Consider the following 24,020-nt stretch of genomic DNA (forward strand, 5'->3'; position numbering starts at 1 on the left):
TCTTTCCTGAGGCCATCAGGCTTGCAAACAATGACTGTAAACTCGACTTACAGTATTAACATGTCTATTGGACAGAGCCCACACAACAAATATGCATGTACAAATACAGTACCTTACTAATACACAGTGTTACTTTCAATCACTTACAGAGCCAGCCATTCAGAATGAGCAAGGTAAACTGCAGTACTTTGTGGTTCATGGCCTGCGGGAGACCGCAGTTTTTTAAAATTCTCAGTTGTTGGTTGACAACTTTGTAAAAACACCAGATGGAGCACTGAAAGTTTAACATGGCACATGGCATGTGGAGCATTTGGGTTGTTGCCAGAAAATGCCTGGTTTTGAATTCTAGTCAATGCTGAGGGACAATCTTTTTCTAATTATAGAACTTAAGTTGTATACTTAAGCTGTTTAGACTTTTATTAATTTTATGAATTATTAATTTTCAACTGTGATTTCAAGCATGTAATAAACAAAATGAACTAATAAAAAATTGGTATATTTTATAAATGCAAGATTGCTCAGTTGGATATAAAAAAGTTTATTATTATATAATCAGCCAACATTTTAAATTTAAAACATTAAACCATATATTGTACTGCACAGTCCAAAGACTTACTGGGAGATTGTTGCTGGAAAAAGTGGCTCTGGCATGAGTGTGTGTATCTGGATGAATTATTATAAGTGATTAAGGATTTCTTCACAGAATTCTTTAAGTTAAACAAAGGAGGGAGGAAGGGTTATTTTTACAATTGCCAGTAACTGGAGAACAGCTTATCAACACGCTGAAATCCGTACCATGACAGCGAAGACACTGTACCTTTTAGTGAGCCAGTTACTGCTGTTACAATGTTGTGTGGCTCTGCGGGAATTATTCTGTAAACTCAAGAGTTATACAGGAGACACTTTGTGTATCACCTCTTTTTATATCTGTAAAAACATCCCGATTTAAATGCAATATGGAATATATTATTAATAATATTAATAATGAATGACCATGGACGAGCTGTAAACTGAAGTTACAGAGAACACACGTTGAGTGCATCTAATGACTTGAGAGCATAGTTCATTTTGAACTGAGGTACAGTACTAACGTTTTCTATGTTAAGCAACACAAATTACAGTCAATACCTCAACAGGAGCCATTTAGCATCAAGTTATTCTACACTAAGACAATAAGGAAAGATAAAAAAGAGCATTCTTTGTAATATTTATACTGTAGTGTATATTTAATTTATCAGAACATCTCATGTCTTTAAAAACAAGAGAAGGAAGTTACAAAAATAGCAGAAAATTCTTTTACAACCAAATACAACAATAACACTGTCGTCAGCAAGTTAAAACTGAAATTACAAATACACTTCAAAACATTGTTTATAAAAGATGGGCATATTCGAAACTGAAAAAGAAAAGCCTTGATGATACTGATAAGAAACATACAGATCCAGAGACAGAGTGCACGTGATGGAGAAGATACTGTAGAGGCATTCCAGAAAGCAGGAAATGGAACAATAGTCCAATGAGGCCAAGGCCAATGATTCTTTTGCTTGGTGAACATACTGTATGTGTACTATAAGTCTGTGTGAAAAGTAGAAATGGTCTGTAGATTCCAGCCCAAATTCTAGCACAATTTTTTTTTAAAGCAAATGTGGTATGTGAAAATCATGGAGAAGTATCACTTTTTTGGACTTTGTCTGCAATCTGAAAATGTAAACCTGTGTCCTCCATTGCATAAAAAATATGGCGTGGCACAAACATTACAGAAAGACAGACAGCTATAGCTTATTAACACTGGCCATGGCTGCTAGGTACCTTTATTCTCTTTATACTCTTCTTATATAGTTTAAGCACAATGTTACAATTTCATCAAAGGCAGGGTTACTCTACTGCCCTCATGAATTTAAATCAGAACTTTGTTACAGTACAGTGATCAAAGATAATGTCGTGTCATAATGTCATAGTGAGTTTTGCCATGACTATGACACCCCCCTCCCCTGTGCGGTTACAATAATACATACATTTATAACCCACTAAAATGTTACCTATACAGATACAAATACAGATAAACGCAGGGATGACCAGGGGCCAAGATGTCATATTTTCACTTAGAGGTCACAGGAAGGTCATTATTTTGATAGAACATATTTACATTCCACAATAACTATCTTGTGCACGTTATAAGGAACTGCATGATGATTTTTAATTTGGAAAGGTAAGGAAATGGGCATTTTTTGACAGAGCATATACAGATTCTTATTTGTATTTAATCATAACCATGACCATCACTGCACCCTCTAAGGAGTTTTAAACAACTTTTGCATTTCACCTAAAGGAGAGGTCAAAGGTCACAGGCAAGGTGATTTTAAGGCAGTATTAACCAGTTTATATAAGTGTTCTTCAGCAAATATGACTATACATGTACTGTATAAGGAGTTACAACAGTTCTATATTTTTCTTTCAAAGGTCACAGTTGTGGGAATTTCTTCATAGAGGAGACAGTATGACTTCTTAAATTTGTTTAATAATAAATATGTACTCTGTAGGGTACTATAAGACTGGACGTTTTGAATAATCAGGTCATGAGCAAAGATATTTTATGAGCACATATTGTCTCCTGTATGCGTTCAAAGGTAACCCTGGCCCTTTATATACTTTAAAAGGAGCGAACAACCAATTTTGAGCAGAAAGAGAGATCAGTCTTATGAGGTTGACAAATTCTATGACTAATCAGTTTAATTTAGTTGTTGACTGTTATATGAGTCTACACTCCATGAATCATCCATGAAGTAAGTAACTCACTATCAAGATTTATACAGTATGTCACAACTATCTGCATATGAAGTGTACAAGAAAAAAAAAGATTTGGAGTATTATTATTAACAATATTATTAACTTTTACACATAGATAATGAATAATATTATTAATTTATTAATGGAATATTTCATGGAATTTACCATCATGAAATATTAAAAAAATCCTTGCTTTGTTCTGCAAGCACTAAAAAGGAATAGTTAAAAAAACTAAAATCTAACCAATCTATTTTGTTCATGTTAACTAGAGTTCTATCCATAAAATAAGAAAATATTATTGACTAAAAATAAAGAAGCCACTTAGAAGTAGACTGTGAAAAACATGTTGTATTTATAACTCAATACCAGTAATGGATTACCAGCTATTAAGAAAAATGAATAAACATTAATTTTGATAACTTTACAAATATGCCTGCTCTTTCCTCTAATATACTGGGTCTTTTTTCAGATGTTTTTACATACTCTTTTTTTTTTTACAAACTTGCATTAGTAAAACTTGTATTGCCTTAAGTCAAATTAGTTTAGACGAGTCTGATATTTAGTTTTGGGGTGAAAAAAAAGTTTTACTACAACTCGAAAACAGTTTTCCTCCTATTGTAGCTGGTTTATTTTCAGTATCACTCTTTTTAATGCTGTACATAAAGGGTGATGTCTCTTCACTATCATCACAAACAAATGAACAAAGAAAGTAAAAATATTAAATTATTTCAAACATCAGACACATATTCACACATCTTAGGAAAGCTATTTTAGGAAAGCTTTTCAACCAGTTGCAGACAGGCAAATGAAAACATGGACTTACAGCTGAAGATAAGAGCTTGCCCAATCACTGCAGAACAGTGAAAACACTGAATAAGCCATCAAATCATTTTATGTTTCTTGAAACCCTTCAACAAATAATATGTATGTTGTTCATTATATTTAAAAGCTGTACTCTGATTAACTCAGTGCCTTTCTTTATCATCAAATAGAACTGAATATAAATGCAGTTTAAATAGCTGAACATGTACAGTATGTTCCACTTTACAGTAGTGCCATCTTACAAACCATCAATGCCCACTTAAATATATGGATTAAAACACAGATTACTTCTCTTAGTTTCTGTATTTGTTAAACAATCAAGATAACTTATTTTAATAATGTTTTTCTTTCCTTAATTATTATTTGATTATGTAATCATTTCTTGTGTAAAACTGAAAAGAAAATAATGATATAGCTATGAAAAGTTTGACTGCAAAGTCAAGAAGCAGAGGACCATTTCAGTCAAGAGAAAGCCTTGAGTGTAATGCCCTAATTTATGGTTTTCCATGTTCTTACTAAAACATTCCAAACTGTGATAAAGATGCAGCCTAAAGTCTAGGAATAGTTATGAAGGAACAGCACCAGCTGGGGGTAGACATATGTACAGTATAGAGAGAGGAAGACAGAGTGAGATGAAATGGAAAGGACAGGTGACTTTCAATAGACTTTCATAGCAGGAAACCCAATGATTACGACTTAGGTACAGTACGATACCATCAAATTTCTGCAATGTGAAAAGTTGCTCATGGTTTTGCTTCATAGCAATTTAGTTAACAAACAGGACATTTTATTTCTTTTGTTTTGAAGCTTAAGATTTTCAAATCAAATCCATGATTCTATTTAATTGTGTGCATGTGCCTAGTTCAAATATTCTTTTCTCAAAAGAAAAATACCATTCATAGGAATGCCACAGTAATATGTTTTATAACTGTAAAAACCTAGGTTATAAATAATAATATTATAGTTAATACTGCAAGCCTATAGAATACAATAGGCTATTTACTAAGAACACTAACATATGATTAAATGTCCAAAAACAAATGGTACATTTGTTTAAATGAAAATGTTGCCTGGACAACTTATGAATAAGTTGCATTACATTATATTTATATATTTCAGATGAGACATTATTCAAAAAGGCAATACACAACCCATCAACTTCTTTTCATTAAAAATGTTTTTAAAAACAATCAAGACAGCACCATTTATTTCATAGGTCTTAGCATTTCTTTACCTTTCTTGTTTAGACTCAAAACGAGAAGTCACACAGAAATAACAGTGAAGAAAATGCTTTTGTGACAAATAAAGAATGCAGTCCAAAATTCAAGTTGACTTTACTTCTTTATGAATTTCTCGGGTGAGTCATCGACTGTTGCACCAGGATCTTCAGACACCCTTGTTGTAGTTGAATTGGTTTCCAGAGTGTGAAATACAGTGGTCTGAGACTTGTGCCCCACTGTCCAATACTTTCCATGAGAAACTGTGCAGTCCCTCTTATTCCAAAGGCCTGACACATGTGTCGTCTCATGTACAATTTAGTAGCCACTCAATGTATTGAGCTCTCCATATCTGTCTAAGGCTCAGACATTCTCTTCCTTTTGGGTCTTAGCCAAGCTGGTTCATCCTTTCAAAGCAAAATAAAAAGGGAACTATTCCACAGCACACAAATGCCAATGAACCAATCGATTTCCATGCAATCCAACACAGCAGACACACCAGTGAGTCAGGTAATAATGTTAGGTGTCTTCTTTACTGGTTAGACCATGTAGCAGCACTTACATTTCCTTACAGCTATGTAAAGGTTATATGTTGTAACTTTTTTTTAAAGAAATATCAGTCCACCAGATGCTCACATCTTCTAAACATCCTCTTTGTGGATTAATAACCACTTTTCCTTTTTTGTTGTTTTATTTGTCAACACATCCGTACTTATTTGATGAATAGAACATTGTCCCTTATAAAAGTTCAATATATTATAAGTTTTTTTACAAAAGGTAAAAACGATATTCATCTACAAAATATACCATATCAATATGTACAGAGGCCATGCTTCATTGTTAGTCATCACTGCAAAACAAAAATATAAAAAATCAGAATGTTAAAATGACACTGCACTGAAATAAATATCTTATATTTTTACTTTTGACAATGTTTAGCCACTAAGGATTAGATAAATTACGGACATTGTATATGGGACAAAACTAAAATCTGTTCACTATAAATTAATAAACCATTCACTTCAGAGGGCACTTGTTTGCAATAATAATTCAGTGACAAGTACAGTACTCTATGTATACCAACCTTATGCCAGCATCCTGGTATTGGGAGTCCATCTGGGCCCTGTTATTTCAAAGGGGAGAAATGTTAGTCAATTTTCATGCACAGTGTTTTAGGCGTTTGCTTGTACAAGGAACTGGCAAAATATGCAGTGTCACAACACTTATACATCCATGCAAATGTGGATACACAGTCACATTTGACAAAAATCAACCAACATGCAGTTGGATTCCATGAGAGGAGCACCAGTAAACACAGATCTTTGAAAAACAATGTCAAGGAAACTAACTTGCAATACATTACTTTTTATATTTCATTCTGTTTAAAGCTATTATAAAGAATATCAATTTCAACTTAATATTACCAGAAATTTAAGTAATTCTTCACTTTGTGGAACTTAAATTGGTTGTGTGAAAATGGTTTTGTGCTAATTTTCATCACACAGAAGTACAGTTTAAAAGATATTTGAGAGATGATACAGTATTATGACACACCATTAAGGCATTGAAGAAAGACCATCTTTTTTTCCTAAGTGAATTTTCCTTCAAGTCAGTATTCATTTGTATGTTTATTCTCTGTGTGGTCCTTCTTTGTTTATTCTATTTAGATTAATACAGTACTTAGTATAACAACAAAATATTTCAGTGAGTAACAAAAGAGCTCAGCTTATGGGGAAACAGTTTGTAGAGATTAACAATTCCATACACGGATCCCACTGTCAACGTATTGTAAGCTGATGCTGGTGGGCTTTTTAATAGAGTGTTCTATTCTTGTTGAGAAGTTAAATAAGCTAATTTTATTTGATTTATATATGACAAATAATTTCAGCAAAACCAAAAGTGCTTAATCATGCAGTATACATAGAATGGAAAATATTTACAGCCATAAACAAAATAACAGCAAAATAGAGATAATAGTCTTAAGTTTCAAAGTAATTCACTCTAACATTAAACAAAAATAAGAAGTGATAATGAAGATAATATAAATAAGCCCTAACAAATGGTATTGGTATATTTTATCAATGAATGGGAAGACACATTCATCGCTCCGTTACTGATATTTAGGCTCTCCAGTGCAGATAAATTCAATTTAAAAAAAACATAACGTTTGTAATTTAAACAGGAATTGGTTAGTTCAAAACATCAACAATTACTATTCATGCTTTCAAAACTGCATGTCAAGAATTCAAAACATGCAGACACTATTTTGAGTGATTAACAGGTTTTGTGTCCCTACTAATTTCTGAAAAAATATTTCAACATATTTATTATAAAAGAGAGTGAATTTTAAGATCTTTGATACACACTTCACTAGAGAATAACTAACTTCCAACACTTTATTCTTAACTGTGAAATATTGAAAATGACAGAATCTGTCACACTTTGTGTTTTATCTTTCAATGAAAAACAGGACAGTTAGATGGACGCCCAGAAACTGACAGCAGACAGAGAAAATAATTTGTAGGGGCTCTTGTCAAACTTAATTGCAGAGCATCAACTAAATCCTGAACAAACAGCATTTCACTTCTCAATTAGTGGACATACTATATTAGAATAACTAAGCCTGGTTCACAAATAAATCTGTTGATATAGGTTTTAGGAGGCATAAATTAGATTTTAATGTGATGCTAAACATAATGTGTGAGAGATTTAATTGTTCATATTTATTGTTGCAGACATCAGCCTGTTTAATCTATAGCCCCTGCAAGTCATGTGAGACAAAGACACACACTGGTATAGTGATGGCCAGTATAGAAGGGAGATTTATGCTTTTTATGGACCCCTTTTTTGCAAAGGCAGGGTCATATCACCCAGGATTCTTCACAAGAAGTCGTCAAGAATATTGGGTGGTTTGCCTCATATCTTGCTTTGCATGATCTGCAAAAAAATCATAAGAGGTAAAGAAGAATGTGGTTCACTTGTCTGGCAAACCTTGCCTGAGCTTGCCAAGAGTGTTTTTTTCTGTGACATTGAAGTGGCCATCATTGCCCCAGAAGGTGGAAAGACAGAAGGACAGAAAGAAGAAGTGATACTGTACCAAGGGGCAGGGAGCATCCAGGCCAGGCAGGCCTGTCTCCCCAGGCTCTCCTTTACCACCTTCAGCACCCTGTTTGTGAGATCAACTTGCACTGTTACCAAGAAACTGGTTGTGGAGTCACCATAGTCAAATGTGCTACATTAGATGGCCACAGTCACTCCGAATTTACAGAAATGGATTAGCATGTTCTTTATTAATCCCTTTAAAATGACAACACTGTAGTATAAAACATGTTTTGTTTTCTTCTTTCAGACTGTTTAAGTGCAAATTGGCTGAATACATTGAGAAACTAAGGCATACACAGATATCATGAAGTTGTTTTGCATATTCAAGACTGTATTCATAGTGACCTTGTGCCCCTAATGTGATCCATTGAATGTCACTGGAAGAAAATTAAAGATGAACCTTATATTGAGACAACTGAATGTAGATAACAGCTGAGTTTTTCAGTCCAATTAATATTCAATTTTCAATGTATGAACAAGTTCAACATTAACAAACAGAATTACAAAATTGACTTGCGTTAAATTGCATATGAACACTTTATGAATACATCAAACGATGTAAATGATGATTTCAAATGCTGGCCCTTGTTCATTGCGTTTGCTGTCTTTTTGGTCTGCAAACACATGTAGAAACGCGTCTCAAAAGTGTCTTAGCCATTATGTTGAGCAGGGAGCCAAAAGATACCTTGCAAAGCCTTCCCAATTTAAGAGTGTTCTCTTTATTTGAGAATAATAATTAATAATTCCTTACACTTATATATTGAGTTTCAGAACACTCAATCCACTTACTGTAAGTCTCATCTGAAGGATAGCGCCTTTTTACAGTATAGTGTCCCCATCAGTACACTGGAGAATAAGGACCCACATAGACTGCAGGGTAAGTGCCCCCTGCAGGCCCCAGTAACACCACTTCCAGCAGCAACCTTAGTTCTTCCCAGGAGGTCTCCCATCCAGGTACTGACCAGGCTCACACCTGCTTAGCTTTAGTGGGTAGCCAGTTGTGTTGAGCATTGGAGCGGCTGGCTATAATGCCCAAGCTCTGCTGATGGGTGAAAAATAAACAATGTAAAAGCCAGTTTCACGCACCACTGGACAAGGCTGGTCCAATCCAGGAGGTCCTTGTTCTCCCTTCTGCCCCTTCATCCCCTTTCTGCCCATTGATCCTCTTTCCCCCTGTGGACAAAATAGTTATGTCAACTTGACAAACTCTCCTACTACTTATTGGTGAGCCATGAGGTCTCAGTGTTTAATGAAACCTTTACTAAGTGCTGGTATTTTCAAAAGATCCATTGACATGACTGATAATGTTTTAGCTGAAACCAGTAATAAAAAAAACTGTAGAATGACTAATGCTGATAAGAGACTACTGGTTAGCAAATAAAATGTGATGTAATCTAAGCAATGAAGCTTACATATAAGAATTAGGAAATCTACAGTATATTTATCAACTTATTTTTCAGTCAGTTTATTAAATTATAAGCATGTTGTTACCCATGTAGAGGACAAAAGTTTGTGTTTCATTCATTTTCTAACCTTTTTATGCATTACAGGGTCACAAGGGAGCCAGAGCCTATCCCAGGAAGCAAGGTGCATAAGGCAGGGGTATACCCTAGATGGGATGCCAGTCCATTGTGGGACACTGTAGTTCTGGCTTTTTAGGGTGAGGTTCTGTGTCAATAAAGATTTGACTTTGAACTCTGTGGCCTGAAATTAATTCAGATCATGCTTAGGAGCAGGCAATATTTGCCATCAGAGTGTACTTGGCACAGTGTTTTAATACATGCCAAGGGATGATTTCAATTTTAGTTTCAGACAATGTTTTGTTAAACCAAATATCCTTATAGAATTGTTTAGAAAACATTGAACACAGTGGTTTCTTTTAAAAAATTAGAACTCCTACTTTACTTCTTTCATTCCATAACAAATATTTGTCTTCTTTTTTCTTTGTGGATACAAATACATTAAAAAAAGATGGCAATCAAAATTAAAAGATGAAAGCAAAAAAGCAGAATACAGTTCTACATGGTCAAAGTTATAACCACAGCATATAATAATCAAATCAAGTCTTTAAGGTTGGTAAAAAAAAAGTTTTGGTGAGGGAGTGTAGAATTTGTGTTTTATACATTGTTTCATAGCTTCTGTAATACCAAAGTTTTTTTTTACATGTATGCTAGATGTATTGATTTGGAAGAAGCAGACATCAATGTAAAAAACAAGCTGTTACATTTATTGAAGAAAGCGATGATAACACAGCACAGGAAGCTGAGTCAGGTGGGAGGAAACAGAAGAGAGAGAAGCATCAGAAGAAGGGACAAGGAGCTGGAATTGGATAAGCTAGACAGGTTTGCAATGAAGAGCAGCAGTTAGAGAAGATGAGTGCAGCATTGTGTTACTTGACATTAACATTTTTCCATCCCAAAGATGGGCTAAATACACAGGATTTTCATAGTGGGTTAACTGCTCTTCAAATTAATTTACTACAGAGTGAAGAGTTTACCCATAGGTAAAATAAGGACCAGCATTATAATAGCTGAATTAAAATGAGCTAAATTATATTTCTTTTAGCAATATTTTGTCATAGTTAAATATTTGTTTGCCCAAATATCTTTTTAATGCAAAATGATTAAATTCACAAAATGTGACGAGGCAGAAAGTAAGCACTTCAAGAAAAAAGGCATAAACAAATTTACAACTCTGGCAGAGGGGTGGTTTTCTGTAAATAATTAGTGCATTTTCCATACCTGTGCTCTGTTAAGGATTTTCTTATAATTCAAAATGAATAATGACCCAAAACAGACTGCTTCATAGTTAGCTTTGTTGATGTAAAAAGGAAACCAAACATGTTCATGAAATACACAGTATTATAAATGACATTGTGCATGAAGATACCAAACAATTCAACCTGCAGCGCTTTAAATGCTCTCCAATGAAACACCAAATTTATACTTGTATACATTTCCAATAACCAACTTCTCCTTTTGACAGTAGATCATTAGGAAGAGCAACAATAACAGGTTTCAAAGACACTCTTCTTTACAGCATTACAGCACAGCTCTCAGTTAATGAAATTAATAAATTGCTTTTAAAGGCTTCTGTCTAGGTGAATAGGTTCAGAGTTGCATATAATATCTAACAGTGAAGAATAAATCCAACATCTTTAAGAGCTTAAAAAATTAATCATATGATTTGTGTAGTTAAGTAGAGATGCAGCCATTTAAAATGTGCGGTAAAACCCCGTAATGCGCGAACTTATCTGGAGATTAGCGTGGAATACCGTAGTACGTGATTGGCTGGCCAAAATGACTGACAGGGGGCACTCGTGGTGCATTGGTTGTTAGTGAAACGATTGCTTCATTTAATCTCTTCACTGTACATGTTTAAATCTGCTTAATAGTGAATATTAATATGGAATTTTACAACTGAAGGGAACTTTTGGTAGCTGAGCACAAAAATAACAGGAACATAATGTCTGAATGTCATAAATTATATTAATTTAGGAATATAAACATATTATGTAAGTTGTTCATGGCTTTCATTCAGTTACATACTGTGGTTATTTTGGAAAAGTTTTTATGTGCTCCTTCTGACTATATTCAGTTTATATACTTTATAAAAAGTTATCATTTTAACCTTTTCTATAAATACTTGTTCTCCTTATCGCAGTAAAAAAGCATTCTTTTTAGAATTTGATTAATAGGGAAAATAATATGGAATTGCATATCTAAAGAAATTAATAACGATATAATTATATTCATATAGCTCAAATTATCACAATAGTACACTTTCTTTGTAAACATCTGCATCAATTTGACTAATTCACCCGCGATTACTTGGATACTTTTTGCCTGCCCTGTTCATTTATAGCTTAAGTTGTCCAGTGTTGTGTTGGTGTAATGGCCTAGGCATCTGACTTGCATGCTGGAGGTCAGGAATTTGAACCCAATTCTCGCCATGAGTTTTCTTTTAACAAATAAACATTTCTTTGAAAAACTAAAAAAATAAATATTTTGGACACTATATTGAATTTTGTGGTATTTCTAAATATCACAACATGTTCGAAGTTAAGTGATTTATTAATAACAACTAATAATTTCAAACTGTTTGTATTTTAAACTTCTATTTTGTTTGGGGTGATCTGTGACTGTTTTCACAACCTTCAATTTATTAAATGTCTATTTTTGAGACCCTGAGACAGGGTGTTCCAGACCTCTGTTTAATTTCTGAAACTTCCTCTGTAATTCCTGTTTTCACACCGATAAGAATAAACTACATATGCAAATCTTTTCACAGGTGGAAAGATGTTCTGTGATCTTACCACAGTAAGCATTGTTACATTTTAAGCATCAGTTGAAGCATTATGAAGTCTGTTAAAATTGTAAAAAAATGATACCAAATAGTATTGGTGAAACTGTTACCTGTCATGGATAAAGTGGTTAGAAAAAAGGTGGATTTACACTTGTAAAAAATGTTCCAGTTTAAATGCGATACGAAAGATATTAGTACTAATAAATTAACTTGGATGTCATGTAAACTGAAGATTTATAGAGGAGACACATTGATTCTTTTCTTTCCAGCTTGGAATTAACTTTTACCTACTAGTATAGTGCATTGCAGCCATACTGCAATACTTCTACACATAGGCTAAGCTAGGTGTTACACCTCAATGTAGAATAGACAGTTCCGCCAGTTCTGGGGGATGGGAAGGAATTTTCAGTAGCATGCTCTGTTGTCATTGTTGCTCTTTAACATAAGGCAACCTGCAATCAAATGTAGTTTTAAAACTTGAACAAAGATGTGCCACATGCATACAGTGAGATGTTGTATAGTTTTAAAACCACTACAGTATACAGTAGCTTATGGAAAATACATTTATTTGTAGTGCATCAAAGCTTAACTCATTCAGAGTGTCCGACATTACAAACTCTGAGCGTTTCAGTGTCTATTGACAGAGCAATGTGGTTAAAAGGAACATGTCAAAATAGTTGAGGGATTCGATAATAATGGAGAAATCATAACAATAACCCTGAGTTTCATGCTAATCATGCAATCCAACTGAAAGGAGGACACTTAAATCAACACGAAAAGACTTTAGATATATCAGTTAAAAACTATGAAAGCCCGTTACCGCCAGAGAGTAAAAAAAAAACGCGCTATGGTATCTCGCAATTGCGACTTTATATCTCACAATTGCGACTTAAAATCTCAGAATTATAACTTTACATCTGGCAATTATAACTTTACATCTATCTCAGAATAGAGATTTAAAAACTCAGAATTGCGACTTAAAATCTCAGAATTATGACTTTATATCTCATCATTGCGACTTTTTATCTCACATTTGCGACTTCGAAATAGCCCAAATTTCATTGTCTGTCCTTTTTGTATTTGGATTGGAATGGATTTGGGTTCTAGGGCTTGTGCCCTCGCCACTCCCACCCTAGTTCATGCCTCACTGCATGGGCTCAAACCCAGGTCTTGCCAGCTGAGCTAAAGAAGACCTTCTTTAGCCCTACCGGCCAACATCCATGTTATGCGCAGGGGAGGGCAGTGCCATCGCCGCACTGCAACCAGATCGTACAATGTCGGCCTTTCCATTACAATATTCATAAATTGTACAAGATCTATAGGCCTAAAGACTTGTCTTATGAAGTGCCCTGATTAAAAATCAAATTAACTACACTAATTTTATAGAATCCCATTTTTGCCAGGGAGGCTTCCATAGTACCCGGATGAAATAGTGGACAGTGGGCTTTTTAAAAACGTTTTCATTTAAACACCAGAAATACAAGAAAGGAGACAAGATATGAAAAAAGATACAGAAATAGACACTTCACATCCAGAAGAATTCACAATTATAAAAGCTGAAACTTATACCTTTTAACATGGAGCGCACTCTGCTTCCCCCTGCATCCCCGAGACTGGACAGATCAGCAATACTCAATACCCGCTCCATAAACAACAAGGCTCTTCTTTTATGTGACATTATCAGAGAAAACAAACTGAACCTTTGTGCTTAACCGAAACCAAAGACAAAACAATGGACTGCTGTTTAACCAACTAGTCCCTCCTGGATATGCTTTGTTTGACCTTCCGTGTCTCTCAGGCATCATTATTCTTTACATTATTATTATTCTTTATATTATTATTGTTATTCTCATTATTATTTACAACCTTTTTTACAATTTAATTCCTATTACTATACCTCCTCCCTCTTCTTTTTAGTGCCTTGTTTTAAATGTCTCTATCCCCCAATCTACTATCTACTGCCACAGTTTATAGACCACCTTTGGGAAGCCTTCTTAGGTAGGTTTGCTGATTTAATCTCATTTTTATGCCTTAAGTTTAAAAGGATCCTTATTCTAGGGGACGTTTCTATACACATTGACTCAAGATCTTCCAGTCTGGCTAAAGACTTCCTTTCTCTATTGGGATGTTTTCATTTTACTCAGATTGTTTGTACCCCTACACATAACAAAGGACACACCTTAGATTTAATAATTACAAATGACTCTTTCGCATGGCCTGCCACCTCAGTACCTGTCTGAACTATTATCACTCTACTCCCCAACTCACAACCTTCGCTCTTCTAATTCTGGTCTCCTAACTGTCCCCCAAGTCCGTCTACATTGTATGGGTGACGGGGCCTTCTCCTGTTATGTCCCCAAGCTCTGGAACTCTCTCCCCAAGGATATCAGAGAGTCACCTTCTCTAAACTCCTTCAAATCAAGATTCAAAACCATCTTCTTTAGAAGAGCCTTTACTTAACTGGTTCCATTCTTTACCCCTCTGCTTCTACTTTTCTTAGTACCACCATCCATGGTCTCCTCTGTATATTGCAATTGTGTTTTATCTTGTGTATTCTTTTTATTAATTGTTGTTGTCATTCTGTAAAGCTCTTCGAGAAGCCACATTTAAAGGCGCTATATAAAATAAAGTTTATTATTATTATTACATATTTCCATTGTATGTCTTGCCTTTTGATTCTTTAAATTTTTAATAGAATCTAAGTAAAAAAGGAATTTTACTTTAAAAGTATTAATAGAAGGAACAGTATTAGATCATTTATGTTTGTGGACAAAGTATTTCACCAAAATAATTAACAGATTAAACATATCCTTTATCCAAATCAGATAGAAATATAAAAATATAAAATATCAAAATCTTTAAATTTAACATTTACCTTTAAATGTTTAACAATAGCATTTTGCAAATCTATCCAAAACAATTTTGGTACAATTCCTGTTTTACTTAAAAAAGAATGTCTTCTTTAGTTCAGCTGGCAAGACCTGGGTTCGAGCCCATGCAGTGAGGCACGAACTAGGGTGGGAGCAGCGAGAGTACAAGCCCTAGAACCCGAATCCATTGCAATAACAAAAGGACAGACAATGAAATGTGGGCTAGTTCGAAGTCGCAATTCTGAGATATAAAGTCACAATTGCGAGATATAAAGTCGCAATTCTGAGATATAGTTGCAATTGCAAGACATAAGGTTGGAATTCTGAGATATAAAGTTGCAATTGTGAGATATCATAGCGTGTTTTTTTTATTCCCTGGCAGAAACGGACTTCCATAAAAAACACGAAAAACAGGTGGTTTTTCTTACACACGATCAGCTTAGTCTTTGTGTAAGCTGTAAGTTCTTTTTACTTCTTAATTAAACATTTTAAACACTTTAATTTTGTAAACAAAACCCACATTCCGTACAGAAATAAAATAATGTTTTCTACAAGTGTTAAGCAGATTAGCATGTTGTTGACAAAATAGTGCACCATCCACTAACCGTAAAGACCGTTCTACAGCTTCTATTTTTTAAAAAAACATTTAGAAAAGTTTCATCTATACAAATACCACAGACTATTCTTGATTGTTTTTTTCTGAATGTCACAGTTAGTTCAATATTTTATTTACATGTTGTGGTGCCTCCGGGGGAAAGTTTATGTAAATGAGAGAAGTACTCACACCACACTTTTCTTTCCTGAGATTCGTGGGGTTTCTTCCTCCAACTACCTTCCAAATCCAGTCTGTAATCCGTTCCCTTAATCCTGATCTGATCCGAGTTCCAAAAATCCGTAATAAAGCCAATCCGCGATGTATCCTTATCCACTATCCGCAATCCAAAACCATAAACCTTTTCTCCTTTCAGTAGTCCATTATTCTTTAGTCCGATCTGTAACATAAACCTCTTTCCTCTCTCTTCCTCCAAACCGCATTCACCTTATCGGCTTCCACCCTGTTCACTGCCTCCGAGGCACTTATATTTCGGTTCCTGATGTGGCTCAGCTGTGTCTCATTGTTTCTCAGGGTAGACCCTTTCCATATACAGGTCAGCTGATTCTTTTTGGCAGCCATTTTGCTTAGGTCCATATCTAGTATTTTAAGTAGGTCATTCCGAAAATACCTGTTATGAATGACCCTTCCCCTGGTCATCTTACAATGTAAATAAGAAAGTTAGCATATGTAACAGTTCTTGGGGTTTCTGCTCTTGCCACTCCTGCTCTGCCAGGTCATCCCTCACTCCCTGCGCACGAACCCGGGTCTCCGGCATCACACAACAGGGAACTTGCCAGCTGACCTAAAGGAGAACTCCCCCAGCCTGGGCAGCTGAGATCCCTGTTATACGCAGGGGTATATTCGTTACACATACACTATTAGTAATCAATAATATTAATATTCGCAATGTAATAATTTGTTGCACTTCTTCCACATCTTGTAAAAAAACCCCCAAAATTACGTACTATCCCTATATCTGAGAAACACCTGACCATCTACTATAAAGCTTTCAGTGCTTTGTGTATATTCCAATCACAGAGGGGGCAGGGTGTGTGGGGAAAAGTTTAGGCTACAATTGAATTGGGGCTCTATATTCTGCATACCTGAAATATTGTTTTCTCTGAAAGCGTTTTCTTCCCTCTTTAGTTGGTCTTTTGCAGCCTATGCATGCTGACACAGCTCCCTACGTGAATTCTCGTTCTTGACTGAGAAAGCTTTAGAGAACTTTACAACCATTTTTATTTTCAAGAATTGCAAATATGACATTTACATTGGTGTTTTTATAAATTTTTCACTTAAGCATATGGGGAAGTGTCAGCTGTCAAGCAGAGGACCCCTCCCCCTCCCTTTCCCCCCTTCCCCCCACGGGCAGACTGACAAAGGAACTGGGAAAGGGTGCAACTGCAGTAACCACAAATAAATAAAAAATAAACATTTTTTCTCCTGATCGTAACAAATTGTCAAGTTTCACATCCTTGCATAACAATCATGATGATCTCATCCAAACAAAGGTTTTTCTTAATTTCGAAACCTTGGCTGGTATCTCTCACGGACGCATGCATAGAGTAATCCAAACAAAAGAGCTGCTGGGCGGTGATCTTGACATGCAGGTGTGAAGCAGAGTTAACAGCTTCAGTTTAAAAAAGGTTATTAATAATATCTTGCGTATCGCATTAACATTGGAAGGATCTTACAAGTGTAAAAAGAGGCAATACACAATGTGTCTCCTCTATAACTCTTCAGTTTATAGAAAAAATCCCCCAGAGCCACACAACATTGTCCAACATTGCCGTTCTTGTGTCTAATTTCCAGGGAGTAACCCTGTTACAAAAGGGAACAGCGCATCTATGGTTGACTATAGTTAAACATTACATATGATGTCTGGTGTAGTTTCAGCGTTCACTTTTCTGTAATCTGTACAGAACCGTGATGTCTCATCAATGTTTGGTACCAATAAACAGGGGGGCTTCACAGACTTCCTTCTTTGAACTCAACTGTGCTCCAGTAAATAATGTACAGTTTATCACTTTCTGCAATGATTCTAGTTTAGCAGGATTTGTGCGATAAGCACATTGTTCAATAGGGATGACATTACCCACGTCTATATCACTGTACTACACAGGTTTGAGTTGGAGTATCTGGTAATAAAACAGAGCGCCTTCCAATACATATAACTACTGAATGATTTCTTTATCTGTTTCAGCTAAATCAGAGGAATCAAATCAGTCAGAATCTCGGAGTGCCAAATATAAAAATAACCCTTCTTCCCTACTTTGTTTAACTGAAAGAATTTCGCGAAGAAATCCTTAAACACAAAACTATCACTTAATTTATCCAAATACACAAATTCACGCCAGAGCCAACAACAAGCTATGATAGTGTACTATTTTTATGTATTCACTATATAAGAAACAAAACAAAAATAATACTTTGAACCGTTGGGTGCAGTCTTTGTCCATTACCACTACAAGGAGACTATAACTTTGGCTAAGGATCTGTGCCTGTGGCTGGAAGGTTGCTGGTTCAAATCCCGCGGCTGGCAGAGGAATCCTACTCCGTTGGGCCCCTGAGCAAGGCCCTTAACCCCAACTGCTCCAGGGGAGCCGTATAAATAGCTGACCCTGTGCTCTGACCCCAAGCTTCTCTCCCTGTCTGTGTGTCTCCTGGAGAGAAAGATGGGGTATGCGAAAAAGACAAATTCCCAATGCAAGAAATTGTATATGGCTAATAAAGTAATCTTATCTTATCTCTCTTATCTTAGTTTTTAAAAAAGAAATGGATATCTAAATGTTTCCGAATTGTCCACCTGTGATATTTTAGCTGCTTAGCTACACGTTTCCATATTAATATAACTATCAACTGGTATTAAATAAATACAACTTTATTTTGTATAGATGACACTTTGCTAAAATTAATAAAAAATAAAAACTATTACAATCTAATCTTTCCACGTGCGATGCCATTAGGAAGTACAATACGCTCCTGCTTTGTTTAACGATGGTATGAAAAATAAATCTAAATGGTGAGAAAGCTATGCTTAAAGTTAATTAAGGGACTTAGAAGACAAAGATAATGATTTACGTTGTTTAATTAAAAAAAACTAAGTGATAAATGCAGATGCGATTGGTGCCATTCGCAATGCATGCTATAGAAAGCTCAGGCTGTGCTGCCCCCCTGACAGAGCGCAGTATTTTCACAGCCTCTGATTGGGAAAAAAAGACCAGCTGATCTGTCCTATATAACAGGAAGAGAATAAAATGTGATGTTATTGTTGTATGAAACATGTGTTGCGTTTATTAAATTAAAGTTTTTTAAACATTTAATTAAAAAGTAAAAATCTTACAGCATACACAAAGATGTTAAGCTGATCATGAGGAAGAAACATCACCCGTTTTTCGCTCATAAAAAGTGTTTTTTAACTATCTAAACCAGTTTTTTACAGCTTTTAAAGTCATGCGATGTTAGGCAGGAACACGTCATTGTATCTTATTTTTTATTTCGTTTATAAAAATAAAAAAAAAATGTTTTCCCATCTTGTTGTTAGGTTGTTCTCCAATTACTGGCAAGTGTAAAAAAACTACCATTCCCCCCCTCCCTTGTTTAACTTAAAGATTTCCACGAAGAAATCCTTAAACACAAAGCCATCATGTATAATAATTCATCCAGATACATGCTCATACCGGAGCCAATTTTGCCAAAAACAACTTTCCAGAATAAGTCTTTGGACTGTGCAGTAGTGTACAGTACAGTATACAGTTCAAAGTTGTTTTTTTATTCCAAGTTAAATTTTTGGCTGATTACTGTGTAGCGGCGAGGCTTATTAATAAGAAAGAATTAAGTGTTCTGAGCCTTCCCAAATGAGGCCCCATTTCTCTGTTCATCTCTGTGGTGCAGCCACAGAGAGACTATTCATGCAGGGTGATTTAAGGTCCTAGGACAGCTCCCAAAGGGGGATGCACTTAGCTAAGTCTGGCTATCATGATCAATGGTCATCCATTGGCGCCTATCTGTCTAGGGAGTGCCAGATGGACATCTGGACTGCATTCCTAAGTGTCAGGAGTAAGTGACTCATATCTCACCTTGATCAACCAATCAGGGACTGGTAGGGCTGAGTAACCCACGTGGGACTCTGATGCCCATGGAACTTTCAGCCAATCAACGAGCTGAAGTTCCTCCAGGTAAAAACACAGAGAGCCTGAGAGATTCAGTGAGATTCAGAAGGGGAGATTCAAGAGATTCAGTAAGATTCAGTGGACTTCTGTGGACTTTTCTAAATGGAATTCAAAGGAGAATTCCAGGGCAGGACAGCCCAGGAGCAGAAGGCTCCCAAGGGCAGGACATTCTCGCAGCGCACCTCCTGACCATCCTGAGACTCAGCCCGGACAACCACGGAACGGCCAGTGTGTCCGAGTGCCAGAACTTTCCTTTGTTCTAAGAGTCTAGAGTGGAGGTTGCCAGAGAGTAACCAGCAGCAGGCCTCGTGAACAGGACGGAACTGTGGACAGCTGAATCACTATTCAGAACTAGCTCTTCATCAGGAACGAACCGGTCCTCTTCCTGACTTGCTGGGACCCACAGTCATCTTTTCTCCTGTGCACAAACTGTGCTAGTTAAAACCAACACTAACTAGCCGGTCAGTGAGCATCAGCAGCGCACCGTCGCAAGCCGCATAGCACAGCCTGGCACCGAGCCAGAGAGCGTGGATTGGACAGCAACAAGCCTGCAACTGTTTCTTTGTGCCCGCAGGAGATCTGAATCCCCAGAAATTGGATGAGTATTCAACTTCAATGCATTACAGCCTGAGAATTCAATTGTTATCCCAACCAGTTGATATCAATTTAATTCCTAAGAGTTATGTACTTGTTTTGAGTATCTAATGTAGAAGTTGTAACCAAGTTCACTTTACGAAACGGTCTTAATGAATGATATACTGAACGTATGTCCTCTTGATATGTGTAACACTTTGTAACTGAATGAATATATATCTTTTGTATTCTGATAACCCTCTCGATAAGATCTGTTAGTTTTATATGCATATTTTATGTATTAATAAATGTATCCTCGTGTATTAGTACCTGTGTGTGCGCGTTGTTTGAGTTATGTCGCATGGTTGGATTCTAAAGCCATCAAAAGAATCAACTTTGTGATTTACTGCTACAATTGATAATTGTCTCAGTAAATGCCCAAACCCTACAGAACTGGTGCCTTCAGAGAGCCACAACGTTACATATTTGGCGTCCCTGAACAGATATGAATGATTACATATTTGGCGTCCCTGAACGGCTATGAAACATTACAACTGGCTGCTGACATTTGGGTTATAGACAAAATATAGATTTTCTCAATTCGGATGACACATCATTTTCACAATAAGTTACTGTATAATAGTGGACTATATTTATGTATTCAGTTATATGAGAAACAGACCGAAAGTAATGCTCTGATCGCACTTTGAACCGCCTGAGTGCAACTCTCTACATTACAGTGCTCATTACCACTACAAGGATAATAGAATTTTTTTTAAAAAAAGAAACGCATGTCAAAACGTCCACCTGCGATATTTTAGCTGCTTAGTTATATTAATATGGAATCATGAAACTATCAAGTGGTGTTAAATCACTACAACATTTATCTTTTTTACAATAACAGCAAGTGGTCTTCTTACTACAGTATATATTCTTAGAAAATGATAAAACGTTATCTTTACTTTTAAAGTTAAGTTATCTTATCTTTTTATGAAGTACAGTATATAGGCTTAATAATGGTAGAACAAGCATGTTAAAACCAGAACCCACTATAAGTTATGAAGTTAAAGACTGACTTTGATGCATAAAATATTGATGCATAATTAAATTATTTATGAAGTTGAAAGGTTGTGTACTTTTGTCCAACTTAGCAATCTTGCTTTTATAAATTATACTGACTTTTTCAGGTTTAATGTTTCACATGCTGTAATACACAGTTTAAAAGGATTAAAAGTCTAAGCAATATTCAACTTAAATTCTTAATTGGAAAAAGATTGTTCCTCAGCAGTGACCAAGATTCGAAACCGAGCATTTTCTGCTCAAGTGCTGGACGAGACGTTAAGCTTTATTAGCTCCACCTGGTGGTTTTACAAGGTTTTCCAGCTACTATAATCCTATTTAAAAAAAACATGCGGTATGTTGCGCTACGTCCAGTCACTCATTTTGAATAAGCGAAATAACGTTTCCGAACTGTGTCCAACTGAGCAATCTTGCTTTTATAAAATATACTGACTTTTTCATGTTTGATGTGTAAGATAATATAATAATATAATAATAATAAACTTTATTTTATATAGCGCCTTTAAAGGTGGCTTCTCAAAGCACTTTACAGGATGACAACAACAATAAATAAGAAGATATTCACAAGATAGGACACAATTATAATTACAACAATACAACAATAACAATAGAGGAGACCGTGGAAGGTGGTATTAAGAAGAGCAGAGGGGTGAAGAATGGAACCAATTAAGTAAAGGCTTTTCTGAAGAAGAAGGTTTTGAGTCTGGATTTGAAGGAGTTTAGAGAAGGTGACTCTCTAATATCCTTGGGCAAAGAGTTCCAGAGTTTGGGGGCATAGCAGGAGAAGGCCCTGTCACCCATACAATGTAGACGGGCTTGGGGGACAGTAAGGAGGGCAGAATTTGAAGAGCGGAGGTTGTGAGGTGGGGAGTAGGGTGATAAAAGTTCAGACAGGTATTGAGGTGCCAAGCCATGTAAAGCCTTATAGGTGAGCATGAGGATTTTAAAGTCTACGCGGAATTTGACCGGAAGCCAGTGCAAGGACTCCAGGATAGGAGTAATGTGAACACTTGCACTAGACCTGGTCAGGATTCTGGCTGCTGAATTTTGGACATACTGCAGCTTGTTCAGAGTAGATTTAGATACCCCAGGGAGTAGAGCATTGCAGTAGTCAATTCGAGAGAATACAAATATGTTGATCAGCTTTTCAGCCACAGTTAATGATAGCATAGGGCGTAGTCTTGCGATATTTCTAAGGTGAAAAAAAGATGTTTTGACAGTATGCTGTACATGTGGGTCGAATGTTAAGCCAGAATCGAATATAACCCCAAGGTTTTTCAATTTTGATTGAAGCTCAAGTACAGAGCCATCTACAGACAGATGCTGTAATACAGTTTAAAATGATTAAAAGTCTAAACAGTATCAACTTGAATTCTAATGTCTATTAATATAACTATCAAGTGGTATTAAATAAATACAGCTTTTTAGTATAGATTACTTTTCTAAAAAATTATTAAAAAAATAACGACTACAACCTAATCTTTCCACGTTTGATCCCAAGAGGAATCAAAATACGCTCCTGCTTTGTTAAGTGATGGTATGAAAAATAAATCTAAATGGAGAAAAAGCTATGCTAAAAGTTGATTAAGATACTTAGAAGACAAAGATAATGATTTACGTTGCATTGTCAGATTGTGAATCAATAAAGGCATTTAGTTAAACATGCGTTTATGTTTTAATTTAAAATGGGGCTAATGGGGACTCTCTTATTATTTCTCTCTTCTATCTCTTATTGTCAAAACTCATTCAGATGTGGTTCTTTTGGCTTCACGGAGGGCTTCTCAGATAGTTGGGCATTCAGGTAAATTGCCAGGCGAAAGGATTAGTAAATATATTTTGTTTAAGTCAGTTTTTTGCAACACATAAAAGACATTTTTCCAAGAAAGATCTGATGACGAGGAAGAAAAATCACCCGTTTTTCGTGCACAAAAAGTGGTTATTAACTATCGAAATCTGTTTTTATCGCTTTTAAAGTCATGCAATTTTTAAGTTAAGCAGGAACACATCATTACATCTCATTTTTATTTCTTTTTTAAAATTAAAAAATTCGATTGCCCAGCCTAAGGGCGTTTAGAATATTGTGGCATTATTATATAGGACGGACACAGTGAAAAAAACGGTGCTTTATTTTTCAGTACAGCATTTATATTATATTCTCATGTACGAGTAGTCTTCCAATGAAAGACAGGTTCCTTTCGCCCAAGACAGTCAGGAGGCAATAGAAACTCAACACACCCGGACTGTTATAGTAATTCAATCAACCTTAATAGCCTTGCAAATGAGCTCACACTGTTGGATATATACTCAACGCTCCAGAGATGTCACATTTTACTGTACATGTCAAACCGGTTGCTTTCTATTGCAGAAATTGCTTTCTATTCCCGCGGAGACTCTTTTTCCTCATAGCACTTTACACTTAGTTTGAACTACTGAGGGAAATAGGTTTAATACAGGTGGGTAGCCGCGTACAACATGCATAGGCTGCAAAGGAACAAGT

The 24,020-nt window shown here is 35.8% G+C and overlaps 1 protein-coding gene across 1 annotated transcript in view; it reads right to left on the bottom strand.

Annotated features, from left to right (window-relative positions):
• Positions 1–3,272: 3,272 nt before the first annotated feature.
• The window catches only part of col23a1b (collagen type XXIII alpha 1 chain b), a 74,955-nt gene continuing 54,207 nt past the window's right edge, over positions 3,273–24,020 (bottom strand). Inside the window, exons 25-27 of the mRNA XM_088932854.1 lie at positions 9,015–9,101; positions 5,911–5,949; positions 3,273–5,676 (exon numbers count right to left, since the gene is read on the bottom strand). Of these exons, the coding sequence (XP_088788980.1) occupies positions 5,674–5,676; positions 5,911–5,949; positions 9,015–9,101 (129 nt within the window). The 3' untranslated portion in view covers positions 3,273–5,673. The remainder of the gene's footprint in view (positions 5,677–5,910; positions 5,950–9,014; positions 9,102–24,020) is intronic.

The sequence above is a fragment of the Atractosteus spatula genome, chromosome 14, assembly GCF_055471065.1.
Source record: "Atractosteus spatula isolate fAtrSpa1 chromosome 14, fAtrSpa1.hap1, whole genome shotgun sequence".
Taxonomy (NCBI): Eukaryota; Metazoa; Chordata; class Actinopteri; order Semionotiformes; family Lepisosteidae; genus Atractosteus; species Atractosteus spatula.